General features: G+C 50.1%; 1 protein-coding gene across 7 annotated transcripts in view; it reads right to left on the bottom strand.

Annotated features, from left to right (window-relative positions):
- Positions 1–10,500: 10,500 nt before the first annotated feature.
- PFKFB3 (6-phosphofructo-2-kinase/fructose-2,6-biphosphatase 3) overlaps positions 10,501–15,823 on the bottom strand; it is a 76,070-nt gene continuing 70,747 nt past the window's right edge. For 4 of the 7 annotated variants that reach the window (XM_027594038.2, XM_027594042.2, XM_027594037.2 and 1 more), the window contains one exon: positions 10,501–13,164. In XM_027594038.2, coding sequence (XP_027449839.1) covers positions 13,158–13,164 — 7 coding nt within the window. In that variant the 3' untranslated portion in view covers positions 10,501–13,157. Of the gene's footprint in view, positions 13,165–14,671; positions 14,725–15,823 lie in introns of all 7 variants that reach the window. The other 3 variants (XM_027594039.2, XM_027594036.2, XM_027594040.2) reach the window with 1 other exon arrangement.

A 15,823-nucleotide genomic window follows, 5' to 3' on the forward strand; every position in this document is an offset into this window, starting at 1 on the left:
CTTAGCACAAGTGATTCCATTCAGGGTCTGCTGTCTTGTTTTCAACAACATAAAATGGAAAAAAGAACACAGAACTAGCTGTGGAAAAGATTCGGCACAATGTTCTAAGATTAAACATCTAACTCATAGTAGGCATTCAGATAGTACTTCTATTTGTTCTTTGGGACCATTTCTCATACGTTCTCTGGTAAGAACATCAAATTCTTGCTTCTAGTGATTCCCAGAACTGTCTGAGCATCCAAACTGACAGCTGAAGAGATATGAGATAGCCCTGTCAAAACTAGAAAGGTTCAAAAAAAAAAAAAAAAAACTAGAAAGGTTCAATTAGGAAAAGTCTGGAAGAGAAAACATCACAGCAGTGGAATGGGGACGGAGCACTGGACTGGCCAGGAAAAGAGAGAGAGTTTTTTTCTCTTAATGGAGAGCTGAACTCTTGAACCAACTAGATGTGTTTTCCTTTGTTTTGCCTTCCCCTGGCCTAGCCCAAAGCAGTGGGCAGATGGATGTCATTGCCTATTTCCTCCCGGTTGTTTTTATAGACCTACATTTTGAGAGGGCTAATTGTTGGAGTCCTCTTCCTTCTTCCCCACAAAGAGGAGAGCTTTGTTCGGCAATTAAATCAGGCTGTCTGAGATGCAGAGCCCTTCCGTGTTAGAGCAAGGTTTGGCCCCCAAAGTCAAAGAAATGTTGCCTCTTTTTTATTGAGCCGACCATGTTTTCTCCCTCAGAGACTCACCTGGACTTTTCCGCCCCACAGACACACTGGTCCCGCCATGACATTACACCAGGAGGTAAGACCTGCTGCTAGCCCAGCAGAGCACGGAGACGACCATTTAGACACCTTGTGTCTACTTCCAATGAATGAAGACAAGCAGATTGCCTCTGCTTTGTCTACATAATGGCCTCAGACCTCTCTTCCCTGGTTTGGAACTTTTCAAATTTCAGACTCATAGGGAGAGGTAACCTCGCCAGCCACTGGTTGCCATCCCAAGAGGTCATTTTGGCACCCGACTTTGCAAAACGGATGCATTCTTCTCTAGCCTTCTAGAGCCTCTGAGAACTTCTCATTGCCGTTCTTTGAAGGGCTTGTCTGCTCTGAGATTAAAGGGCTGTGTTCCGTGGTTTTAATCCGAGCGTAAACTCCTTCAGTCCTTTCTTTGGGAAATACTACCCAAGTTTCAGGGCGCAAGTCACACGGCAAATCCACCCTTTAAACAGGAGACTCGGGAGCTTGGGTCTGGCGGGGTAGACAGCCAGCACCACGGAGCACTCAAGGAGGACGCTGAGGCCGAGCGCGGGAAGCAGAGGCTGCGGGATCTCGAGGAGAGTCTTCGAGAAGAGCGAGAAGAGTCAGCTTCCAGGAGAGGAAGGAAACTCAGCAGCTGTGGTAGCAGCTGTATCTGGCTTCTCTGTATCTGGCCCTGGTTTCTCTCTCTTTCTGGGGAGGTGCCTCTCACCTGAAAAAAGAGCTAGAGCGGGGGTCAAGTTGGTTTCGTCCCAGTTGCTCCTATGCTGGAAATTACTTTCCCCTGTGGACCTCCGTTTCTACATCTGTTAAGTCGTGGAGTTGGACGAGAGCACCTCGAGGCTCCCAGCCCTAGAGGAACCTAAACTTCTAAGAAGAAAAAGCTCATATTACAATGTGTTTACCCTTCCCTCTGATAGGAACTAATGCTTCTCTCCTGCATCTCCTATAAAAGTTCCTCCAAGCACGTAGCGCCGTGTTGGACCGTAAGAGGAACTCCATGAATTCCGAGTGACTCTGAATGAATGAACGAACGAACGAACGAACAAAGGAACCCGATTTAACCCTGCTCTTCGCACTTCCGCCCAGCGCCATGGCAGAGAGATGGGGGCCCCAGACAACAGCGTAATAGGCCTTTGTCCTTAACTGCCCTTTGCCGCTTCTCGTTCCGCCCTAATCCTTTGTGAGCTGTGAATTTAAAAAGACCAAGAATTACTTGTCCACATATAATCTGCTTGCTGTTCTTGGGTAAGAAAGCCCAGATTCTTGACGGGGGCTAAGGTGTATTTTGGGTCCAACTGACCCAGAGCACCAGTTGAGGACAGCTTTTCCCGGGTACTGTGCCCACACTCTCGGGCATGGTCTGAATTGGAATATAGTTCACGTCTTTCTGAAACGGAGTGAGCAAGCAGATTGCTCCAGGGAGACCATAGTGTCTCTAGAAATTCCCTTCCCCTCTGATCAAGCCCGTCCTCCTGTGGCCTCTGGTGGTCCAGCTACCTTGGAGAACCGAGTTTGGTGGTCATTAAATGTGCTTCCCTTAGCCTCCCTGTGTCTGGTGCTTTGTTAGTCCCAGTAAGGGACCTGGTGTCATGCTCTTCGTGTGGCACCTGAGGCCCAGAAAGGCCCAAAGAGCTGAGCTGAGGTCGCACTGTCCCCTGATGAGCAGAGGAAACAATGAGCCAACACTTTAACTCCCAAGCCCTGAAGTTATGAAATGACGAATAACAATGTATGTCACACCCTCCTCGCCCGGTGTGGGGAAACGCAAAGTGAGTTAGAAAGAAAGACTAGGCCCCTGTAGGAAAATGTCCCAGCTTCTATGGCTCCCATGTGCAAAGGACGTCTGAATGACAGGACGTGCAGCCTGCTCAGAGGGGCCACGTCCTTGCTTCCTTTCAGAGGGAAGGGGTGGTTTCTCTGAAGCTGTCACAGGGGCTTCACTTCTCCCTTCTTCTTGCTCTCTCTATACTTGTCATTCCTCAGAAATTGCACCCACTGATGCCTTCTGGGGTTTAGTAACAAAGGAAAGAAGTCTTGGACCAAGTTTCCCTTGACTCTTGAAGCCGGACAAAAGATGCCGAATTTGTTGTCCTGGGACCAGTGGCTGCTCCATTTCCAAACATCACAATGTGGTTTTTATTTTTTTACTTTTTTTTTATTTTTTACAATGTGATTTTTAAAGGAATCTCTCTCTCTCTCCCTTTCTCTTTTTCTTTCTCAGAAGCTCTTGCTTTCTTCTCTACACAGCTACCTTATCTGTTTTGGAACTTTATGGCCCTGAGCATCCCTGGTGAAGCCATTAGATGGCTAGCTCTGAAAGGAGCCACCAAGTCTGAAAATGTTCTCTAGCTCTGATACGTACCAACCCTTAGTCTTGCCCATAGTAGCCATTCCGCAGACACGCAGTGGGGGTAACCCCCTCCCAAGTCATATTGGAAGGCCTCCCTGGAACAACGAAAAGTGAACCCCTCCAGGCTGAGCAGTCACCTAATGTGCTATTCAAAAAACTCTTTTCAGCGCATTACCGTGAGAATATTTTCAACCTGCAGGCTTCACCCAAAGAACCAAGTGAAATCTTCCCCCAGCAGTTAAGGCATATGAGGAAGAGGTGAGCCGGGATGATGCTGACCTACAGGTCAGGTGGAAACCGAGAGAACCGCCTCCCACCCAGGCGCGAATATTAGGGGCTTAATATTCTGGGTAACGGAAGGCGTGTCGTTCATGGAAATCAAAGAACTGCAAAGCTGGCAAGAAACATAAAAGCTCATCTACGAAAAACTGGGGAAATTCAAATGAAGTCTGTAGTTTTGTTAATAGTATTGTACTAATGTTTATCCTTAGGTTTGATGGCAGTACCATATTTTTGTAAGATGTTAACATTAGGGAAGATGAATAAGGGGTGTACGGCAATTCTCTGTACTATCTTTGCAACTCCTCTGTAAATCTAAAATATTCAAAAATAAAAATGTTTCAGGGGCACCTGGGTGGCTCTGTCATTTAAGCATCTCACTCTTGATTTCAGTGCGTGATCTCAGGGTCGCGAGATCAAGCCCTGCATTGGGCTCCACACTCAGCAGGGACTCTGCTTAAGATTCTCTCTCTTTCTCTCTCAAATAAAGAAATAAATCTCTTTAAAAAAAAATTTTTAAGAACTGGTCTAAGCTCTTCATTTTATGTATGAGGAATCTAGGGGTCCTAGCCGGCAAACGTCCAGCACCCTAGCAGCAAGCGCATGTGTAGTGCTTGATGAATATTCCCTTAATTACATGGATTTTATTCTAATAGCTAGTGACTAAACAGTTGCCCCCAGAACCCAGGCATCCTGGGCAAGTCCAAACGAACGGTGACTCTGTAAAGTAAGGATCGTAATTTTTTTTAAGTTTCATTTTTATCTTTATTTATTTTTTTTTTTGGAGTCCCTCCTTAGAGTCATATATTTATTGAAGTGTTGGGTAGCGATGGAGGTAGATGTATATAACACCAAAAAAGAGAGGAAAGATCCATCCATTATGTCTGCCGTTAAACTGCTCAATGATTTATTCAACAGAATGGATGTATCTTTTTTTTAATGTAAATTCAATTGGCCAACATATAGTACATCATTAGTTTCAGATGTCGCGTCCAGCAATTCATCAGTTGCATATAACACCCAGTGCTCATCACATCACGCGCCCCCCTTCGTGCCCATCCCCCCAGTTACCCCATCCCCCCAAACACCTCCCCTCCAGCAACCCTCAGTTTGTTTCCTAGAGTTAAGAGTCTCCCATGGTTTGTCTCCCTCTGTGATGACTTCCCGCTCAGTTTTCCCTCCCTTCCCCTGTGATCCTCTGCACTGCTTCTTACATTCCACCTACGGGTGAAACTATATGATAATTGTCTTTCTCTGTTTGATCCAGGCAGAGAGAGGAGAAAGTGAAGAAGTTCAAGAATGGAGTGCAAGGCTCATGATGGTGGCAGCTGGGATCGCAATGCCTGGAGGCCATGAGAGAGGGATTAAGAGGTAAGCAGAAGGGTCCTTGGCTTGGGGACTTTGTCGTCATGCTGACATCCTGTCCTTTTCTTGTGGGAAATGAATGGGTAGCCATTGAAAGGATTTATGCATAGGAATTATCAGATTTCCACTTGACAAAAAAAAGGAGGGGTTTAAATTATAAAAACAATACCTAGAGTTTCTCAAAAATGCCACGAGTTCTCACGGTGGAAAACAACTGACCGTATTTGTTGGAAATTTCAAGTTTTCACATAAAGATCAGAACTGTAGAAAACACATCTATCATTACAAGACTGATAGTTTTTCAATGCTTTAAGACTATTCTGATGAGATCAGAGGGATATTAAATCAATATGATTTTTTAATATTACATTTTGAAATGTGTCAACATTTAGAAGATCTCCATAACCCAGAAGAACCCATGTTTTCCAAATGACCTATGTTGGATGTTACATAATCATGCATGGATGAAAAGTCAATTCAAAGAGCGAGATCAACCAAATGAATTTTAATATAACAAAGTATGAAAAGTTCACTGATACCATTTCAGATCTCACGCCCCAACAAAACTTTAAAAAAACTATAATGTGTCCACTTTAGGTGTAGGATCAAAGAATACTCATGATTATCCAAAAAGGGTATTAATATACTCTGCCCATTTTCATCTACATATCTGTGTGAGACCAGATTTTCATTATATACTTCAACACAAGCAATAAATGTATCACAACAGATGGAATACCAAATCAGATATGAGAATTCGCCATGAAAGAGATTTACAAAAAATATAAATGCCATCCTTCTCACTATATATTTCCTATTTTGAAAATCAGTTGTTTTGCCTACAATATGTTTATCTATCACCTGTAATGAGTTTGTTATTTTAAAATAAATTATTAGACACATGTACTATTTTAAAACTTCATGGTTCTCATTTCAAATACACTATATATGGGTAGAAGTAACCCATATAAACAAGGGCTCTCTGGAGTCTCTAATAATATTTAAGAGTGTAAAAGAGTCTTGAGCTCAGAAAGTTGGGGATTGGCTGCATTAGTTTATAGTACTTTACTTGTTCTCAATTCCGAACATTCCAGTAGTAGCGGAACTCTACCTTTAATAGACAGCCAGGGTAGGAAAGAAATCCCTGGGGGTTCACAGTGCCAGGGGTTAATCATTAAAGGAGGAGTCCCTCTGCTAGGTGCCCTGGCAATGCACTTTGGTAACTATTTTTGGGGTGGGTGAGGGGTTTGCCCTCTGTGTGCAAAGCAGAGAAAGGCCATTGCAATTGTGAAGGTAAGCAAACTTATCAGGCTGTTTTAGAAGGAGTGAATGTGGAAGTTGAGGATCTGGAACTCTATTCCCCTAAAACGAGGTATGCATGCATCCCCCTGGGAAAGTCTCCATGGACACCCAGGAATAGGGTACTCCCAAAGATGCTGGGCTACACTCTCTGTTTGGAAGAGGTAAGAAGGGGAAAACACAGAACCTTAGACATTGGACATCTGGTCTTCAAGGCTCTGCAAGCATCCTGAATCACAGCCCTTTAAAGAAAATCTGCTCTTCACCTGGATGCACACGGACCTTTCCACAGCCCCAGGACACAAAAGCCTGCTCACTAATTAACATGGGACTCAATCTCAGTCCTGTGGTTGGTGATTCATCCAGCAGGGCCTGGCTCAGCTGTGTGGTTCTTAGGCTACATGATTTGGCAGTTTGACAAACCTAGGGCTTACCCCCAGTTGTGGCTGAACAAACCCAAGCAGGATCCTTACATTCTCCTGGCCTCAGCTCCACATCTATAAAGTGGGAATAACAATATCTACTTTGCATTTAAAGCACCCGGTGTACATTATTAAATTAATAGCTACCACTTTGGTGCTTACTCCTGCCAGGAACTGTCAAGTTCTCTTCCTTTATATGATTTGGTCCTCACAAAAAGACTGAAAAGTAATTATGGTATTTCTTCGCTTCTAAGGAGAAATTTTGTCTCCATTTAACACATCCAAAAATTGAATTTTGTCTTGCATTGGATGTGCATATGGTTTGTTCTACTTTGCAGGAGAAGTTAACAAATCGATGGTGCATCTGATAATAAAAAATGAATGAACTTCTCCACTTTATGAATGGGAAACAAGTTAAAAACATGAAGGTAACTTGTCCAAGACCACACATCTGGAATGGGGCGGGACAGAGATAAACACAAGACCGTCGGTCTCCAAAGCCTGGGGTTGCCTGGTCAATTCATCGCACCAGGCTGCCCGCCTCTCCTCACCCCAGCCCCCCATTCCACCACACAGTCAGGACTTGGAAATGAACTGAGTCCCACCCAGGCCTTAAGGATCCTCTCCGCCCCTTCACTCACCACATGTAGTTGCCAGAATATCCAGGTGAGGCATCTTTTGTTCAGTTAATCCAACATGTCGGAGGTAGAGTCACTCTGATGCCTGCAGCTTAGTTTAGGCCTTGAGGAACTGAAAAGGGACAGCTCACCTGTAACCCCCATCCAACCCCAGCATCAGGGATTCATTGACAATGCAACGTCATGAAGCATGTTGCTTATGGGGAACACCTCTCCGCTGAGCCCACCGTCCTCTCCACCACCGTTAGGTTTCTTTCTTACAGTCGCCGCCCCCCCCCCCCCAGCCTACCCCAATCTGCACTTCCCCCTGTGCCCTGAATCCTATTTGGCTAATGAACCCTGCACACAAAAGACATCAGGCTTCTGCCATTGGCACACGAGCTATTGAATATCTCCAAAGACTTCTCTCCAGGGGTGTGCAAGCAATCCTCTTTAGTCCTAAGTGGCAGAAGTAGCACGTTTTGAGGTGCTTCTGTTGTCTTCATGGGGGTTCTCTTTTAGTATGGTCTTAAAAGTATGTCAGAACCTATAGGTTGAAACCAGTGCCTTGAAAAGATTACCCGAACCATCAATGCACTGACCGTAAAGACCTGCTCATGGGCTGAGAAAATCCCAATCTAAGCCCACTCATGCTGTGTGGAAAAATGTAGCTCAAGAAGTTTATAAAACAACCTTCAGGACGTAACTCCACCAGACTTCACTTGCCCTGTCTTTAGTCTAAAAGACTGTAGAGGTTTATGGTAGAGATGAAATAAAAGCCTTTGGGAATCTAGAAGAGTCTCTTGTGTTTTCCTTATCGCTCTGGATATGTTCGCAATTTGTATTTTAGGATGATTTGGGGGGGGTCAGATTTATTGTAAAATTTCTCAGCATGTTGCTTTCCTTTTCCTCACAATGGTTGGTAATGACTTTGAAGTTAAAATATTTACACTGTGGAATCTCAGTATTTCCTTTGTGGTTTCTTTTACTGCTTTTAAGCTTGATTTTTGTCCACCCAATATTTTTTTCTCCTTTTTAACAGTTTGGTATTTTTTAACACTTAGGTCAAACGGATGGTGCAATGCTATGGTCTAATTAGCTTCTTCTCAAATAGTGGACTATTTTTCCCAGTTCTGCTTATTAAATAATCCCCAATTAAATATTCCCAACACTGCTGGTGAGAAAAACGTTAAATGAGCCAAGGCCAAAGTGCGACGAGTCAGGCTGGCTGGCTGCCCCCACCAGCAGGTCTGGACCGCGGGTGGGGAGCGTCTAGCATCAGGAACGCAGGTACCGCCCAGCCCCGCCAAGAGTGAGGCCACCAGCTCTGTTTACTCAGAGGTAAACCCCCCCTAAGCCCCGATTTGCCCACTCCCCACCCCTCCCTGGCCTCCCACCCTCTATGGCACAATGCATCTGCTGCTTCTTCGGAAGTGCTGGTAAAATTCTTGGGAGGAACTTCTGCCCACACAGATTTTGGAGATTACCTGGGGATTTCCACAAACTGGGCCAGGGCTCCCGTCTTCTCCTGATGGGCTGCTGATGACTTCTCTAAAGACCCTGACCACCTGACCACCAGCTGGGAGGGTATTAAATTAGCCCATGCCTCCCAGCCGACAGGCAAGCAGCTTAACGCTGAGCGGACCCCTCACCTGTTCTGCTGCTAACTCACATTACTGTGGAAAGACCGAGGAGACATGGAAGGGACACTCTATAATGGTTAAAGCCACAAACTTTAGAGTCCCAAATACCTGGATTAGAATCACTAAAATTTACCTGCCAAGGTAAGGCCTAAGTTACCTTCACTGAGTCTCGAATTCTACATCCCTAAAACGGGCATGACAGTAACAGGCTGACCTCTTGGGGCACCCCTAAGGATCACCGAACAGGGTTAACTAAATCTTCAGCACTGCAGCAGTTAGTACCTGCATAATGACTTTATCTGCCACAGGGTAATTCCCACTGTGGTTTTCAAGGTACAAAGAGCCACAGCGTGTCTGGCTCGTATTTAGGACCTCAGTAACGAATCAATTTCCTTCTGGCATTCACTTTCCTGCAGCTTTCTGCCCCTCTTCTCCCCCCCACTTGCCTACCTGGTCACCCTTTCGTCAATATTTATTCTGTCATTATTGGGGCGCCTGGGTGGTTCAGTTGGTTAAACCGCTGCCTTCAGCTCAGGCCATGATCCCAGGGTCCTGGGATCGAGCCCCACATCGGGCTCCCTGCTCCGTGGGAAGCCTGCTTCTCCCTCTCCCACTCCCCCTGCTCGTGCTCTCTCCCTCTCTCTCTCTCTCTCGCTCTCTCTGTGTGTCAAATAAATAAATAAAATCTTTAAAAAATATATTTATTCTGTCATTATAGCCCTGACCCAAGGTCACACATGCATCTCAGAGCTTGCCCAGAAGGTCATGATACTTGCAGATTTCCACCACCTGGTGGGCCCGGGGCTTTGAAGTTTGCGTACAACCTCTCCCAGGACCACCTTCCAATTTCCTTGGTAGATGACCTGAGAGATCGGCCCCAATCTAGGGACAGAGACCACGTCTGTGAAGGCTGCTCCCTTGAGCCCTGCACCCAACACGTCACGAGCGCTCCACCGTGGGCTCTGAAGTTGAGAGGCTGGCCTGAAGTGTGGGTCAGGCCCAGCGCACGGTGGGTGTTTGTGCTCCGAGTGCCAGGCGAGGCCCTTGACCAAAATGCTCTGCCCGCCATGCCGGTTGCAGAGAACCTCGGAAGTCATTTCAAAATGGAGGTGCCAAACCACTGACTCCTGGGTCTCTTGGCAGCTAGGCTGGAGAAAGTGTCAGCGAGGCAGAAAGACTAAACTTGGGAGCAAGGTCTGTTTCTGGCCTGTAACAGCAGGGGCCACGGGTCTTCTCATTCAGCCCCCAGCCCCCAGCCCTGCCTGCATTAGAGGGTCCTCTCTGTAGAGACGAAGGTGCTCAAGTCAAACACCTCGCTTCAGGCGTGGCAGAGTGGCCCGAGAAGCTCGACTGAGTCTTCTTTTCCCCAGCAGAAACTGGACAGGGGCGACAAGGGGGCGGGGGGAAGGGCAGGGACGTGGAAGGATCCCAGAACCTAACACCAAATGCCTTCCTGTGACTCTGCCCGGGGCCATCACGTGCAGCCATGCTTGTGTGAGCACGCTTCTGCTGAAGGGGCTGAGGAGCAAGGGCACACACACGGGCCGGTCTGTGCGCCGTGAAGGGACGGCCGTATCGTACGGCTCAATGTCGGCAATCCGTACCCGCACGTCCCGTTTAAAGGACAAGACCGGTGGTAGGTCGGTCAAGAGCCCAGTGGTAGACACTTGGTGCACTGACCACAAGGGTCAACTAAACACTTTCCTCTGCCCGCCCACCCCCCGCCACCGCCCTCCCCCCCCCCCCCCAGAAAAGGATCAGAGGTGCACTTCATCAGCGTATTTCAACCAGGTATTTTATTGTTCTGGCAACTGCAAAATATACAAATTTCTGAAAAGCATCCCATTTGAAAAGCTGGCACACCCCTCATCCCAGGTCATTAATTCTGACAATATACAGAACACAGAGAAAGTCGTAAGTCACACGTAAAAGGCCCCCAAACCAACCAACGAACAACTAAGCCCGATCTATACAGCTTTCTATTTTCAGGCTCCCTTATACATATTAAATAAATAAATAGCACATCTGCTATCAAAATAATAAAAAAATAAATTTCAAGTATTACAAACGAAAACATCATTGGTGTGGTTGTTTCTCTTCTCCCCGCGAATGACGAGCTTCGCCCGTGGTCTCAGGACAGAGTAAGGACAGGGGGTAAGCCCACCCAAAAACAACGATGCCGAGTTAACAAAATTGGTCCCAGATATTTTTTGGGGGGTAAGGGGGGAGAGGCGATGGAGTATCAGTAGCCCCATGACCACAGCTCACACACACGCTCCGTCCAGCGCCTCGAGTCCGATCCCAGCTTTCAGTCGGGAAGCGTTCTGCTCTCTCTGGGGTCTCTCTCCTCCTCCGTGTTTATGTCCTCTCGCCCCATCTGGGCCCTCACACACGGAGTGTTCGGGATGTTCCCTTCCGGAGGCACTGACCTCAGCAGTTGGAGGCCGGGGGAGGGCACCCACACACAGCCCCAGGTGGATCGGTAGGAAGGGTCAAAACTCAAGAGTTGGCTCTGGCGGCCAGCGTGACAAGGAGGCCAGAAAGAGGGACTTAAGAAAGCTGTCCTCAAGAGCAGAGCTGCACGCCCCTTGGTCTAAAAACACGACCGACCTACAAGCACACGCTCGTGCGCGCACACTCGCCGTCTGACGAGACTCGAGATGGCAGGAAAGGGAAAATGACCATCTTCGGCCACACAGGAACACAGGTACGCAGACATCGTTTCGGGCAAAGTGCCCAACTGGGGAATTATGGGGGAGGATCTGAATGTTTCGGTGCGAAACCCACGAACTTGACTGTATGGTATCGGAAGCATGTCCCAATGTCCCACTGAACCCCAACCAGAAAAACACGTGTTGTCCAGCCCCCGGTCTGGATGTCCAAGCCCCCCACCCCCACACCCCGAGCCCACTCCCAGTACACGTCTCTGTCAGCTTAGAGGGGTGAGACTGTCCGACTCGAAAGCAGAGGGCGAGCAAGGGAAGTGACCTTTGGCACCAGCTTTTTAGAGATTCTTCAAAGGGTCATTTGGGCAAATTCTACCACGGAGTCTCCAAATCGTTTCTTCTGGGCCTCAGGACCCCTCCTCATCCCCAGTCCATGGAGGCAGCAAGGAGAAACCAGTAGGCAGAAACTACAGGTATTCAGAACCACATGCCCCACAAGCCCTGCTCTGATCCACCCCCAAAAATGCCACAGGAGCCAAAGGCAAGTGAGGACATTCTCTTCTTCAGAATAAAGCAACCCAGGACCATGCTGGGTGTATAGCCAGATGCTCCACAAAAATATGCAGGATTGAGCTCAGTCCCGCCAGGAGACCACAGACAGCCTCTTGGAGGATGCGGCCACAGGGGACGTCTCGGCTGGGCCACCGTCCCCACGTGGGAAGCACAGGGAGACGATGAACATCCTGAAGGAAGGAGGCCAGAGGCTTGATCATCTCTGCTCCATCTCCCGGGTCAGTCTTGCAAGGATCCGAACAACTTGCTGCCCGCTGGTTGACTGGGGTCCCCCTGAGCTCCCCATCTCATGGGCATGCCCCATTCCCCACATGCTTTCCGAGCTCCAGCCTCCAAGGGCACGAATCCCAAACATCAAGGTTCCTGACGAGAAGGTGCAACTTTCCCATCCCGCCTTCTGCCAGTTAAGAAAGTGCAAGAGCAAGCAGCTCAGGGGGGAGGGGGAGGGGGGAGGCCCTGGGGCTCTTCTGGAACAGTATTTCCTTTTGCTGACACAGCCAGACTGTCCTTGAGCGTCTGCAGAGGCAGAACGCAGACCCAGGAAGGAAGGTGTGTGGCCCCGCGGCAGGTGGCTAACGATCAGACAGGCGCGTCTGGCTCAGAGCCTTCTCCCTGCACCTCTGGCCCCAGCCCAGCGCAGGCCTGAATCCTTCCTTCACGAGGCAACGTCTGAGCCACGAGGCACAGAAGAGCCTTGTAAAAGTTTTCACCGTCGCTTCCTCTTCAGCAACTGGGATCTAGGCCCCCCCTTTAACTCTAGGATTCTGGGGCCAAGTGTCATCTCCCCAAGCTGGGAACATACCAGGTCAGGATCATAGAAACTAAACAAAACAAAACAGCGTGGAGGCCAACATCCCCTCCTCGGGGCCTTCTCCCAGCTCCTCTTCGACGGCTCATCATCCTTCCTGAGCCGTGCGGAGGGTCAGCGAGGCCAGGGAGAGGGCGTGGACCCCACACACGCCCCCGGGAGAGGCCTCTGGGGGTCTCGGCCGCCCTGCCGCGGTCGGGGGCCTGGTTCTCTCTGACCAGCAGGCCCCTCTTCGATCCCACCCACCCCGTTCTGGAAGAAGTCCTGGGGATCGCTGGCCTCGGGTAGATGGGAAAAGCACTAACTAAGCTGCAGGAATGGAACTGGAATGGAACCGCCGGGTCCGGCCTCAGTGTGTCCTGGAGTCGATGCTGCTCTGGGTGCCTTTCATGTTCTGTTTCCAGGAGAAGAGAGGGGCGAGGAAAGGGAATTATTATTTCCTGTCCACGAGGCTTCCTAAAGCCAAAAAGACTAAAGCCATGCGACGGGAGACCACGTCCCTCCCTCAGACAAAGAGCACGACCCCAGAAGAGCGTCATCGCCAAACAGGTGGAAGAAGGCCCAGGTGGCCTCCAGGGCCGTGGTGGAAGTTAAGCCCAACGTCACCCCACAGAAGGGCCTGGGCAAGGCCGGGCGAGGGCCCTCAGGGCAGAGGCCTGGCACCTGCTTCTAGGAGGCGGGGGAGAACAGGCAGCTCTCGTGGGTCGGAGCTCCGGGCAACACCGAGCGCCCGCACTTAAGGAGCCCTCCAGCCCTCGGCCCTTTAGAGCCTGGAGACCGGCCCGCCCACCCCCAGGGCAGGAGATGGGCCAGGGGCCCTCCAACGAAGCATACGGACTCTCCTCCCAAGTTGCTCAAGTAGACCGCGCGTCCGGCCCTTGGATCCCAGATTCTAGGAACGGGCCGGGCAGCCAGAACAGGGGTGCCACTGGCCGGAGGGACGGCACCAGGGAGGAGCCAGGCAAGGACGCCAGGCAGGCAAGGACGCGTGTCACTAAAGCTCTCTTCCTGTTGCAACAAAAGCAGTCCTTGCTGGAAGTCCCACCCCTACCTATGATGCTGACCAGGATCAAAACCCCCTTGAAAAGCTGTCTCTCAGTCAGCTGGGGCCGGAGGGCAGCTGCCAGGGCACGCGGCACGCTCCTCGCCTCACCTCCACCCGCCTCACCAAGAAAGGAAACAGTTGGTCCAAGTGCTCTTTCCCCTCCTGTCTCCGCCCAGGCCGTGTGAAGGGGGCGGGGGGAGGGGGAGCGGAGGCGGGCACACAGGGGTGCAGGGATCCTGGCGGCCCCCTCTGCTCCCGCGCAGAACCAAGGGTCCGCAGTGGGGACGCCTGGACAGAAGAGACTCGCAGGACCCGCAGCCCCCACTCAGCCCAGGCCACCGCCACCTCGGGTCACAGGTCCATGCGGCGGTGTCTGTGGGTGGGGGTCTCCCCAGGAGGACCTGGCGGCCTTGCAGCCCACCACTTAGGGAGCTCGAGGCGCTGCCCGGCCCCACTGCAGCTGCCGGCTCCACCCGGCCCTCTGACCTCGCACGCCCACGGCTTTGAGCGCCCGCGGATGATGACGAATAGAACAATGACACTGGGGAGTGCAGGCACGGGCCACGTCACATCACTCACGCATGGTGCCCTGGCTCAGGCCATATGGAGGGAAACAAGGAAACGAGAGAAAGAGAAAGAGAGAGAGAGAGAGAGAGAGAGAGAGAGCGAGAGCGAGAGGACCTCGAGACAATGGTGCTGCTCTTAAAAAAACACGTGTTCTCCGACATGGGGTGTATGAGTCACAGACTTGACAATGGCCAGTCTCCACACAGACCGAGATGCCCGGACAGGCTGAGATGCCATGCCTCAGGGAGAGGGGGAGGGGACAGAGAGGGGCATGCACCGAGCCATTTACCTTTCCAAGGTTAGTAAGGAGAAAACTTTGAGAAAATGTGACAAACAGTTCGTCTTTCAAGCATAGTGGGGGGAAGGGAAGAACATGTTGGGAAAGAAGAACAGAACAAAACATCTTTAGTAGTATCTTCTTTTTCGTGTGCATTTGAAATTTAAAAATCAAGGATGCCCGATGGTCCGCCGCCCAGAGCACTAGTGCTGCCAGCGGGGGAGGAGAGCCGAATGCAGCACCCGACCCGGCAGGCGGGCCCGTTTAACCAGGAAACCACGATCTCACGATCTCGCTGGTGTCCTCAGGCCACAACCTGTAAGCCCCCAGGGGTTCTCCCCACTCCCCAGTCTCCTGGTGCTCCTGCTGCTCAGGAGAAGAAACCCCACTGGCCTATGCAGAAGGAACAGGCGGGCATCTAAATGCAGAGGGAGCGCAAACCCGAGCACCCTGGGCATCCCAGCAAAGCACAGGGCACCGTCTGTCCCGTGATAACGGCTAGTGTCCACCGGGCACGGACTATGTGCTGGACATTCTGCTAAGCTCCACATCTATATTCTCATGATCAAAACACCTTGTGCTGTTCCTGTCTCCATGTTACAGACGAGGAAGCAGAAGTGCTAGAATTGCCCAGAAGTCCAAAGACGGAGAGCAATAAAACCAAGATCCAAACCGGGTTTGGTTTGACTTGAGTAGCAAAAGTGGGTATCTGCGATCTCAGACGTGGCCTCACACTCCCAGGCGGGGCTGGACGCTGGTGCAGGTGTGACGGGTCCAGAGCATGTACTTTTGCTGAACTGCAGGGATTCTAGCCAAAGGCACTACATAAGCCACAGAGACAGGCAAGTTCAACCTTAGAAGGTGGGGAGGGTGTGCCCGAGGGGCAACCCTCCCAGCAGGAAGGTGTCTTTCCTGGCAGCATCAGGCCATGGCTCAGAAGCAACAGGATGTGCACAGATGCAAAAGTAGATGCCTCCAAACCCAAAGGCTAGTTTTCACACCAGGAGAACTCTTGCTCTAGAAGCACTCGGTTACAACGCTCCTACCAGACAGGGGACAGATTGTCTTTAAGACTGAATTTCATGGACAGGCCCACCAGTAAGTAAACACACCGCAGCTGCAGAGGGCAGGTGCATGGGAGAGGCTGCAAGAGCTAGAAAGGAC

Source organism: Zalophus californianus, chromosome 9 (assembly GCF_009762305.2).
Source record: "Zalophus californianus isolate mZalCal1 chromosome 9, mZalCal1.pri.v2, whole genome shotgun sequence".
NCBI lineage: Eukaryota > Metazoa > Chordata > Mammalia > Carnivora > Otariidae > Zalophus > Zalophus californianus.